This window comes from Lycium barbarum, unplaced genomic scaffold (assembly GCF_019175385.1).
Source record: "Lycium barbarum isolate Lr01 unplaced genomic scaffold, ASM1917538v2 unchr_scaffold_119, whole genome shotgun sequence".
NCBI lineage: Eukaryota > Viridiplantae > Streptophyta > Magnoliopsida > Solanales > Solanaceae > Lycium > Lycium barbarum.
In genome coordinates this window covers 9,757-21,573 of record NW_026843428.1, presented here as the reverse complement: position 1 = coordinate 21,573, position 11,817 = coordinate 9,757, and the positions used below count along the sequence as shown (strand labels likewise).

General features: G+C 45.3%; 1 protein-coding gene across 1 annotated transcript; it reads right to left on the bottom strand.

Annotated features, from left to right (window-relative positions):
* Positions 1–63: 63 nt before the first annotated feature.
* Positions 64–10,978, bottom strand: LOC132625633 (serpin-Z4-like; the record flags this gene model as incomplete). The annotated part of the gene is made up of 4 exons (XM_060340254.1): positions 10,922–10,978; positions 10,661–10,842; positions 1,794–1,926; positions 64–264 (listed from the first exon to the last, which is right to left on the bottom strand). Coding segments are annotated over exons 1-4 (573 nt in total), but the record flags the coding sequence as incomplete, so codon positions are not given.
* Between the last annotated feature and the right edge of the window lie 839 nt (positions 10,979–11,817).

The window sequence follows — 11,817 nt, the reverse complement described above, 5'->3', positions numbered from 1 at the left end:
TTGATAACTTTCAAATGATCCATATAAATAACTATGACAACCAGTCATGAAGGGAACTAGAACCTTGCCTCCATTGAGTAGGTAAAAATCCTTGTCTCGAGTGAGGCTTTCAATAAAATTATCTTTCCATGTACCTTTAAAATATAAGGCGTTTCCAAGTAAGAGGACTGTACTTTCCTTGATGTGCTTGGGCTTGAGAACTTCATCAATAAGGCCTTTTGTTGCAGACTTAGCCCATGACTTAGCTTCTTTTACCACCTCCTCCTGCATGTTATTAATATGTTTATGTCAAAAAAGGAAATGTTACTATAATTCATATGTCGTTTTATGCATTCGTATGTGCCTAAATAAGAAAGTTAAGTCTTGTGGTAGTTCGGCTTGGATACCTTTCCATATAGTAGTATTTAGTAGAGGGAAGGAGAGTCAAGGACTTTTCATTATTTGATTGTATATTCTGATACTTAGAACCTTTCAAGTGATAATCTGCGATATTTTTAGACTAAGCCCATGATAAGGAATTAAAATTTAAGCACACTTTGACATTACCTAAAAATAGAGAATTGTATGTACGTAGCCGCCCCTTATGATCAATAAAAATCTTAATCTAATTTGTTAAAAATATTCCGGTTGGAAAATCGTAGTGACGATAAGAAACATTGAATAATACAACATCAACGTAACCACCTCAGTCACCATGCCCTTCATTTAATCTCAAATAACTGAGCATGATGCTGGTAGGCGTTTGGACATGCGGTTTGAAATCATGGTTTGAAACCATAAGATGAAACCAGCGTTTGAACATGCATTTCATCTCATGGTTTCAAAAAATTTAAATATAAAACTTGACCCATAAGTTTATGTTTTATAAAAGAATATTCATAAGTTGGTACATATTTTTAACAATTACTCCCACCAACCATTTACCAACCTCATTAACTTCCACCAACCTTTATTTATGTCTACCATGTGGGATGATTATATATTAAAGAGTAGTTACATTACTATTTATATTAAATTTTCGTTTTTATTAAACTAAAGTTTGATCAATTAATGTTGCATTTTTTAGAAAGGTCTTCTAATAGCGTATTAATTTTGTTATGAACTATGACTTGCTCATTTGGTAAGAATGTATAAGAATTGAGAATGTTTTGATAGTTTTCATAACTTGTGGGGTTTTTATGTCTATAAGAGAAAAAATACAATTTAAGATATCTAAATTACATGTCCAAACATGATTTCAAATCATGGTTTGAAATCATGGTTTGAAACCGTGATTTCAAACCATGTCCAAATGGCTCCTTGGTCTCATCTCAAACATGTAAGAATAAAAATGTATTAGAAGTAGTCTATATTTCATATCTTTATAAGAAAATATAATTCAATTATAAATCTGAGAAAGACCGAATCTAACAATACTTTTCTTAGAAGTACATGAAGATGAACTCCTTACATAAGGAACTAATATGTGGTCTTCTCTACTTCATAGAAATATTTAATTGTAACTCCCTAATAAGGATTAATTTATAAAATATATGGATTTTATGTGTATATATATCTACACAGAGAGATCACACTCAATCTAACATCTGATCAAGGGCATATATAAATCTTTTTCTAAAACAAGAAAATATTGTAGATTAGAAAACAAAAAAAATAAAATAAAAAAAACAATAGTACCTTTCGTCCAAAATCAACATATTTTGCTGTTGTCTTGTGACATTCTTAACTAGTTCTTGGTAAGACTTTTTGAGACAACGTGTTTCTTTTAGCCAGAGTGCACTAAGGAAGCACACATCAGGACCCCCATCACCCTTATTGCTCGTGGCTATAGCAGCCATATCTAAGAACTTGGAATTCAGATCATCGATATTGTCGACTGCAAGATATTCAAGAATTTGTTTAACGTAGGTCCCGTTGCTCCGGCTGCTGTCATGTTCAGTACAGCAGTGTAAGATAATGGAGACAACACAATGTTCTCAGCATTGGAACCCTTTTGAATCTCCTTCAACATAAGTTGAACAGTAACTTGTGCACAGAAATCCTTCTTTTGTTCTTGTTGTCTCTTCATGTTTTCTTGTTTTTGTATCTGCATGTCTTTGTCAGGGGTGTCGTTATATATAGAGTTGAATCTTGAAACCCTAACTCGAAAGTTTATTGTTTGCAGCTTGTATTCTTTAGTTCAAGAACAAGAATGGTAACTTTAGTTTACCCAAAATACAAGATGTAAAATCCCTTAAATTTCTCCATTATGAATAATTTGTAAATATTATCTTCCCTATTATCATTGAATACCCTGATATTTCTCTGACTATCTTATTCCTAGAGAGTTGGATCTTGAAACCCTACTTTTTCTTTGCTACTAGTGAATTGGATCTCACTTCGTGGTAGTAAAAGACTTAAATATGTATACGGTAAAAATCGGATTTATGTTAAACCGGTGAGACCAAGGACCGAAGGAAGAAATTAACCAGAACGTGCACGAAGGCTTCCATTTTGAACCGGAGGAACGCTCGGACAAAGGCCAGGGGAGGGCATCATTTGGTCCGGTTTTCTTCATGGCCGAGTTGGTCGTTGCCGATTGGTCCGTTTGGTCGAGGCCGTTAGTCCGTTTTATCATGGCCCGTGGTCCGGGAGATCCGTTGCGCGGTTGCCAAGCGTCGATAACGTCCTGCCATGTTCAACTGCCAATCGTACGGGTGTCAGGTCGTACGGTCAACCTATCCCAACTCAGAGCTTTTTCTTTATTATTTTATTTTCATGTTGTATGAAGCCCATGGGGCAATACTATAAATAAGGGGCCTTGTCCTCCTTTTGAAGGGTTGGCTCCTCCATATCAAAAACTCTTGTAATAGCAAAATATATATAAAATCTCTCTCTCAAGCATCTGATTCGGTCCATATTTGTTGTGCTTATCTCTTACATTTCTTCAATCAAGTAACACTCATATACTAACAAACATACAAGTGCATAGCAGACCACCGATCATTAGCTGCCTCCTCATAGTATATTCGTATATTTCTTTTCTCCATCAAAGGGATTCAAGGCATAACCACATATCCTATACCTCACCTACAAATTTAATTGATTATCCAAATTCGGGGTAAACAGTTTGGCGCCCACCGTGGGGCCAGGATAATAGTGGTCTTTGATCTTTGATCTCTACCTTACCTATCAAAACCAAAAACATCTTCTGTTCGTCACATAAAAAACGGACCAAATGGCTGACAGTGGGCAATCTGGTCACGTCAACAATAACGAGATCATGGTCGAAAATGAAGGCAGCGGCCCACGAGGGTTACCAAAACCCCGCTGATCCTAACCCCGTTAATTTGAGGGAGGGCCTCAACCGTCAAAACACCGTGGACCAGAAGAATGCCACCTTACCGTCCACTGATCCTCTAAACACCCACAATTCTGTTACACCTAATGACAATATTGACTTACGTTTAATCTTTGAAATGTTGCAGGAACAGAGAGCAGCGATTGCCGAGCAAGGGATCGCAATTGCCCAGTTGCAAACCCGAGGGGATACAACGACCCCGGAGAAGACAAATGGTGTTGCTGAACCCAGAAGGGAAGAGGCACGGGTTATCGAGAGCAATGGATCCGGAGCTGGCTCCTCTACCGAGGTTCTAAAAATGCTCGAAACTTTGGCAAAGCGGGTAGACTCGATCGAAAAGAGGGTCGAAACATACAACTCTCGGATCAGATCCCGGGGGCTCCGCCTTTACTGAACGGTCCGGACTCAAAGAGGTATATCCAAAGGCCTTTTCCTCCGAGTGCAGCCCCGAAATTAATCCCGAAGAGGTTTAAAATGCCGGATATCCAGAAATATGACGGCACAACGGACCCGCACGAGCACGTGACCTCATACACTTGCGCTATAAAAGGCAATGACACGGAGGAAGACGAAATTGAATCGGTATTGCTGAAGAAGTTCGGGGAAATTTTGTCAAAAGGGGCGTTGACATGGTACAATCATCTGCCCGAGCATTCGATCACCTCATTCGAAATGCTCGCCGATGCCTTCGTAAAAGCTCACGCCGGTGCCAAGAAGGTGCAGGCCCGTAAGACAGATATCTTCCGTATAACCCAGAGAGACGATGAATTACTATGTGAATTTGTTAACCGATTCCAAAGGGAACGAATGGAGCTCTCCCCGGTCCCGGAAGAATGGGCTGCAAAAGCTTTCACAAAGGGGCTCAATGTTCAGAGCTCAACGGCTTCGTTCAAATTAAAGGAGAGTTTGCTCGAGTACGAGGCTGTGACATGGGCCGATGTCCATAACCGATACGAGTCAAAAATTCGGGTGGAGGATGATCAATTCGAACTTCCCCCGGGGCCGATAAATGTGAACAAAAGTTTTGAGAGACCAAGGAAAGGTTGCGAGACGAAGGCTGAGTCGTCGAGGGAAAGGTATCGGCCATACTCCCATTCGGAGATGCCAAGATTTAGGTCGGAGAAATCTAGGGTTAGCCCAAGCCAGTTCTCCGGTCGGGGTAGTAAACGGGTCGAGCGCCCGTCGAACAGTCGGGGTCTCTCATTCAGGAGCGATGCCGGAAGCTCTGCCGACAACATGGATTTACCGAAGATATCGGAGTAAAAATTCAACGTCAGTACCTCGAGCCTCGTCTCGGCCATTGGCCGCGTCCCGGATGTAAGATGGCCAAGACCTCTAAGGTCGGACCCGGGCCAACGGGACCCGATCATGATGTGTGAATACCATGGAACCCATGGTCACAGAACCGAGGATTGTCGCCAGCTAAGAGAGGAGGTAGCCCGGTTACTAAAGAATGGTCATCTCCGAGAATTGCTGAGTGAGCGAGCCAAAAATCATTACAAGGAAAGGGAGGCTCATCGAAGGGCCGAGCCAGTAGAACCCCAGCATGTAATCAACATGATAGTTGGGGGCACCGATGCCCCTCGAGGGCCGGTGATGAAACGGGCCAAGGTTTCTGTTGTTCGCGACAAGCGCAGCCGGGATTATTTACCCGAGGTTTCCATCTCTTTCAGCAACGAGGATGCAGAAGGCATCATTTAACCGTACAATGATGCATTGGTAATCTCTATTCTTATCTTTAAAACTCATATTAAACGTATTTTGATTGACCCAGGTAGCTCGGCTAACATCATCCGGTGGAGAGTGGTCGAACAGCTAGGGCTGCTCGATCAGATCGTACCGGTAGCCCGGGTACTGAGCGGGTTCAACATGGTGAGCGAAACCACAAAAGGGGAGATATCATTGCCGGTCAACATCAATGGCACTATCCAGCAAACGGTGTTCTATGTGATCGAAGGGGACATGAAGTATAACGCATTACTGGGCAGACCCTGGATACATAGCATGAGGGTCGTGCCATCGATATTGCATTAGTTGCTGAAATTCCCGACACCGGAGGGGATAGTAACCATCCGAGGCGAACAGCCCGCTGCGAAGGAGATGTTCGCGGTCGAGGAAACGACACCTCAGCCCGAAAAATCGGATCAAAGGGAGAAGGACTCAACCGGGGAAACAGACACCAAATAGCAATCACAGCACACAGGGTTGGACCCGGGGTGCGAAGAGGATGACTTCGGTGTGCCCAGATCATTCGTCATGCCGGATGACTCGGACGCAACCAAGTCAACAGTAGAGGAGCTGGAGCAGATCATCTTGTTCGAATACCTACCGGACAGAAAGGTATACCTGGGCACGGGGTTAACCTCGGAGCTCAGGAGCAAGTTAATTGAATTTCTTCGAGCTAACGCAAATTGCTACGCATGGTCCCATATAGATATGACAGGTATATCGCCGGAAGTAGCAGCTCACAAGCTCAGCTTAGACGGGAAGTTTCCCCCGGTGAAGCAGAAGAGAAGGCCCATGGCGGAAGCAAAACACACCTTCGTAAAAGACGAGGTAACAAAGCTTTTAAAAATAGGTTCTATCCGGGAGGTAAGGTACCCGGACTGGCTAGCTAATGTGGTAGTGGTGCCCAAAAAAGGTAATAAATTTTGAATGTGTGTTGATTATAAGGATTTAAATAAAGCATGCCCAAAGGATTCATTTCTGTTGCCTCACATTGATATAATGATCGATGCGATGGCCGGGCATGAGATGTTAAGCTTTCTCGATGCACCCGGAGGATCAAGAGAAAACATCCTTCATCACCCGATATGGGACTTACTATTATAATGTCATGCCTTTTGGACTAAAAAATACCGGTGCAACTTACCAATGCCTAGTTAATGAGATGTTCGAATAACAAATAGGGAAAACAATAGAAGTTTATATTGACGACATGGTGGTCAAGTCCCTGGAAACAGAGGATCATTTAAAACATTTGCAGGAATCCTTCGATGTACTCTGCAGGTACAACATGAAGCTCAACCCGGAAAAATCTGCCTTCGGAGTAAGGTCCGGCAAATTTCTGGGTTTCATGGTGTCCAACCGGGGGATCGAAATAAACCCGGACAAAATCAAGGACATCGATGATATCGAGGTGGTGAATAACGTCAAAGTAGTATAGAGGCTCACTGGAAGGATAGCGGCGCTGAGTCGTTTCATATCGAGGTCCTCGGACAAGAGTCATCGTTTCTTCTCCTTACTAAGGAAGAAGAACGACTTCGTTTGGACACCGGAGTGCCAAAGAGCTTTGCAAGAATTGAAAAGGTACTTGTCTAGTCCCCCGTTGTTGCATACACCCAAGGCGGACGAGCCGCTTTTTCGCTACCTTGTTGTCTCCGAGGTAGCGGTGAGTGGCGTTTTGGTCCGAGAAGAATCAGGTACGCAATTCCCTATCTATTATGTAAGTAGAACTCTGGGGGATGCGGAGACCCGTTATCCCCACTTAGAAAAATTGGCATTATCACTGTTAAGTGCTTCTAGAAAGCTCAAGCCCTACTTTCAATGCCATCCAATATGTGTAGTGACTACTTACCCCCTGATAAACATCATGCATAAACCGGAATTATCGGGCAGACTAACTAAATGGGCCGTCAAAATTAGCAGATATGATATCGAGTACAAACCTTGAACGGCCATCAAGTCCCAGATCTTGGCCGATTTTGTGGCAGACTTCACCCCGGCTATGGTCCCCGAGGTTGAGAAAGAGCTTCTCTTAACCTTGGGGAAATCCTTGGGTATTTGGTCACTACATACGGATGGAGCCTCAAACCTCAAAGGTTCCGGGCTAGGAATCGTCCTTAGGACCCCGACCGGGGATGCCGTTGAACAGTCTATTAGAACTGCTAAATTGACTAACAATGAAGCCGAGTATGAGGCAATGATTGCAGGTTTGGAATTGGCCCGAAGTATGGGGGCCGAAATAATCGAGGCAAAGTGCGATTCGCTCCTGGTCGTGAACCAGGTGAACGGCGTCTTCGAGGTCAAGGACGAACGGATGCAGAGGTATCTTGAAAAAATCCAGGTGATACTACATCGGTTTAAAGAATGGACCATGCAGCATATACCGAGAGAACAGAACAGCGAAGCTGATGCGTTGGCAAATTTGGGATCCTCGGTCGAAGGGGAAGAAATCAAACTCGGGATTATGGTGCACTTGATGAACACGGCAATAGAAAACGGGCATGTCGAGATAAACACAATGGGTTTGACTTAGGATTGGCGCAACAAGTACATCGACTACTTGCGTTATGGAAAGCTCCCGAATGACCCAAAAGAATCACGGTCATTAAGGACCAAAGCTGCGCGTTTCTGTTTGGTAGACGGCCAGTTGTATCGACGATCCTTCTTCGGCCCCTAGCTAAGTGTTTGGGTCCCGGAGAAACGGAGTATGTGTTGAGAGAGGTGCACGAAGGAACCTGTGGCAACCACTCCGGTGCCGAAGCTCTGGTCCGAAAGATCATCAGGGCCGGTTATTACTGGAACCGGATGAACGAAGACTCAAAATATTTCGTCCGGAAATGTGACGGGTGTCAGAGACATGCTATGATGATTCACCAGCCCAGGGAGTTGCTGCATTCGGTGGTTTCACCTTGGCCTTTCATGAAGTGGGGAATGGACATTGTCGGCCCATTACCATGGGCACTAGGTAAAGCCCGTTTCATTCTGTTTATGACTGATTATTTCTCTAAGTGGGTTGAACTGCAGGCCTTTGAAAAAATCAGAGAGAAGGAAGTCATTGACTTCATATGGGACCACATCATCTGTCGCTTCGGCGTCCCTGCTGAGATAACTTGTGATAATGGACCCCAGTTCATGGGTGGCAAAGTCAACAATTTCCTCAAGGGGTTGAAGATCAAGAAAATTGTATCAACTCCGTATCACCCGTGTGCGAACGGACAGGCGGAATCCACGAACAAAACAATAATCCAAAATCTGAGGAAAAGACTTGAAGCGTCAAAGCATCACTGGAGGGAAATATTACCGGAGGTGTTGTGGGCTTACAGAACAACATCGAAATAAAGCACGGGGGAAACCCCTTTCACATTGGTCTACGGGGCTGAAGCCCTTATCCCCGTGAAAGTTAGTGAACCGACCCTCCGGCTCAGGTATACGACCGACGAGTCGAACGAAGAGGCCATAGCCGTAAAACTCGACCTCACGGATGAACTACGCGAAAACGCATTGGTCCGCATTGCTGCCCAGAAACAGAGAGTGGAAAGGTACTACAACCAAAGAGCCAATTTTCGTTATTTTCAAGTTGGGGACTTGGTACTTCGAAAGGTTATCTTGAACACCAAGAATCCCAACGAAGGAAAACTTGGTCCGAACTGGGAAGGGTCGTACAAGATAACCGAGGTAACGGGTAAAGGATCGTATCAGCTGGAGTCCATGGACGGGCAACGGTTGCGCAATAACTGGAATGTGGCTCATCTGAAAAGATATTACTGCTAAGGTATGGACTCCCCGTGTTTTTCCATTTTGACCTCTCTTTTTTGCAGGAAATCGAGTACCGGGCAAAGAAAAGAATATAAATCTGAAAACACGTGTTGCACTCTTTTCCTTAGTACGGTTTTGTCCCAAAATGGGTTTTTCGACAAGGTTTTTAATGAGGCAACAAGCACAACGTGTTACTCAACGAAGGCGAAGACAAACGCACGTAAAACTCGGGGTCACACCCAACGAGTAGGGACTCAATAGCTCTCACCCGATCTTGCAGCTCGGATAAGAGCTAGGGGACTATCAAACCCACTTAGAAGTTTACCCCGGTTAGCTGAAACCGGAGGACGCCCTCAACAAAGCAAAACCGAACCTTTAACATTAGGTTCCGATGTAAGGACCAAACGATCAAAATGAATCGTGTCCACACAATATTTGCTACGGCAAAACAAAGAACTGGACCTCCTGCATTAGGTCCCGATGTAAGGACCAAACGATCAGAATGAATCGTGTCCATTTAGTATTTGCTACGGCAAAGGCAGGAGGAAAAAAGTTCAAGTTCATTTTCATGTATATAAATACTTGCAATGCAAAAGTTATCGAAAGTTTGGATAACATTATCTCGAGATGTCCTACTGGTAAAGAACTTTACCCCGATGATAGTAAAACACTTTACCTTGATGGTTACTGCCATATTTCGGCACTACTTCATTCACATATACCGGATGTCGGGCGCTGCGGTCGAAATTCGACAAAGGAAACAAGGTCATAGCGAACCGAGCCAAAATTGTTGACCCCACAAACGGCGACTTTTACATCAAAATCCGGCTAAGGGCGAGACTCAGGTGTCCGAAATATACCGACCCTGAAAGTAGCCGAAATACATCGGCCCTGAAAAATAATCGAACAATACCGGCCCTAAAAAACGCCCGCCATTATTCGGAGACGTCCGAATTCACAAAGCGTAAGATGAGTCCCACGGGGAAAAACTCTATAACATCCCCGGACGACATGTACCGGATGAGGAGAAAAGCCGACATATAGGCACAGTCAGAAATAACGACTATTTAAACGAACTGGCAATTAGGGCGAAGTCATAACAAACATTCATTCAAAAGAGAATCAAAGAAAAATACATGTTCTATTTTATACGAAGGATTTTTACATCAGAGATCTCCACAAAGGCGAAAAATAAAAAGCTAAGTACAGGCCCTAATCTATCCGGAATGGCTGGAGCCGGAATGTTCGGACACTGTCCGCTCAGAGTCGTCGGAGTCAGAACCGAGGGCACCCTTAGCCTCTTCCTCGATTCTTCTAGCCTCGAGAATAATGGACGAAAGATCCGTAAAGCCATGCTCGGCTTGCTCAAGGGTAATCCTCCGAGATTTCCATTTCTCGTACTCAGCAGCAATAGTAGCATGAGCCTCGGCAGCCTCCACGCTCTTCAGAGCTTCTTCCAAATCGTCCTCGGCCTGGGCTAACTTTGCCGCCAGAACATCCCGAGCCTCTCCAACGACATCTTGCATGCGGATGGCCGACTCGACCTCGGCCTTGAGTGCGTCATTAGCATCGGCCGTCTCTTTAAGCTCGGTTTTCAGATCATCACATATCTGGGCCCTCTGCTCTGCCTTCTCCTCGAACACCTTCATATGCTCTTTGTACCGGGCACTCTCGTATAGCAGCCGATTCCTCTCGGCCAAGCCCGCAGCGTCAGACTTCACCGAATCCAGCTCCTCCCGGAGTTGAGAGAGGGTGGTTTCCAGCTCGCCAAGCCTCGAGGAAAGTTGAGCGTTGTCTCGGCTAAGGCCGATCTTGTCCGCTTCAAGGCTCCGGTTGTACCCGACCATCTCAGCCAACTCACCCTTTAATTGGCTATTTTTGACCTTTTCCACATCGATCTTCTTCGCTCGTAGAAGGTGCAGATATTTCTCCGTTTCACGGCTTTGAGCATCCAGTTGGCCTTTGAGGTCGTCCACCTCTTGCTGGGCACGGATAAAAGCTTCATTGACAAGAACCACACTCTGCAAATGAAATAAAAAACTTGAATGAATAAGAGTAAAATTCTCAATGAAATTATGCAAAGGCGGGTGATAAACTTACCCGATTGCCCGCATGCATGCCCTCGTTGATGAGGCACTGCCAAGGGACCCCGTTCATTTTTCGCTTGTCCGAGTCCGAGACAAGGGGCCTCAAATAGCTCGTCACACCCACCGGGCGAGAAAGAAAGTTGCAATCCTCGGGAACGGTGATCACAGCTGACCTTGTCCTCCTCGGTTCTACACTCGGGGCCGGAAAGATGCGCACCAAGCTGTCCCTGGCACCAAATTCGGTGGTCCGACTAGCTGCTCTCGTAGCTCGAGGGACCGGGAGATGTATGAAGCCAGCAGTTTCGCCGGTTGCAGGAGGAGTGCCCGAGAACATATCCTTAAATTCATCCGACCTTGGAGCCGCCGTTAGGGAACTTGGAGCAGCCTCAGAAGTTTTAGCAAAGGTCGGGGGCTCCGTAGTTGCAGCAGCCTCGTAGTCGGGCAACGGACCGGTGACCAGTGGAGTTTTGCTCTCGGGGGCCGGCTCAGTCCTTTGACCGGCTTCGGCAGCAACCGCCCCCCCCCCCCCCCCGGATCTACTTGTCCTTTGCAGGGGGGTTTCTTCGGAAGATGCTTCACCTGAAATGTCGACGAAATCAATCGACCTTAGAGGAATTGGGAAAAGAATTTCTTCCGCACCCGCATGTAATGCCGGAGCCGAAGGTCCTTCTTCGACTGAAAGAGGGAGTGAAGCGGTGATACCCCCCCTCCGGGATAGGAGCCACGGAAGGGGCCTCGCCGATACTCCGAACAAGGAGTTCGGGCTCCGCTTCGTCCCTTAAAGACCTAGTGACGCTCCTCGCCCTTTTCTTCATTTTTTGCCCTTTGTCCGAGGGCCTTTTTCTCTTGGCAGCATCAGCAGTAGCAAGGGTACGAGATGCACCCGCTGAATCAAACTCGGGTGCCGAC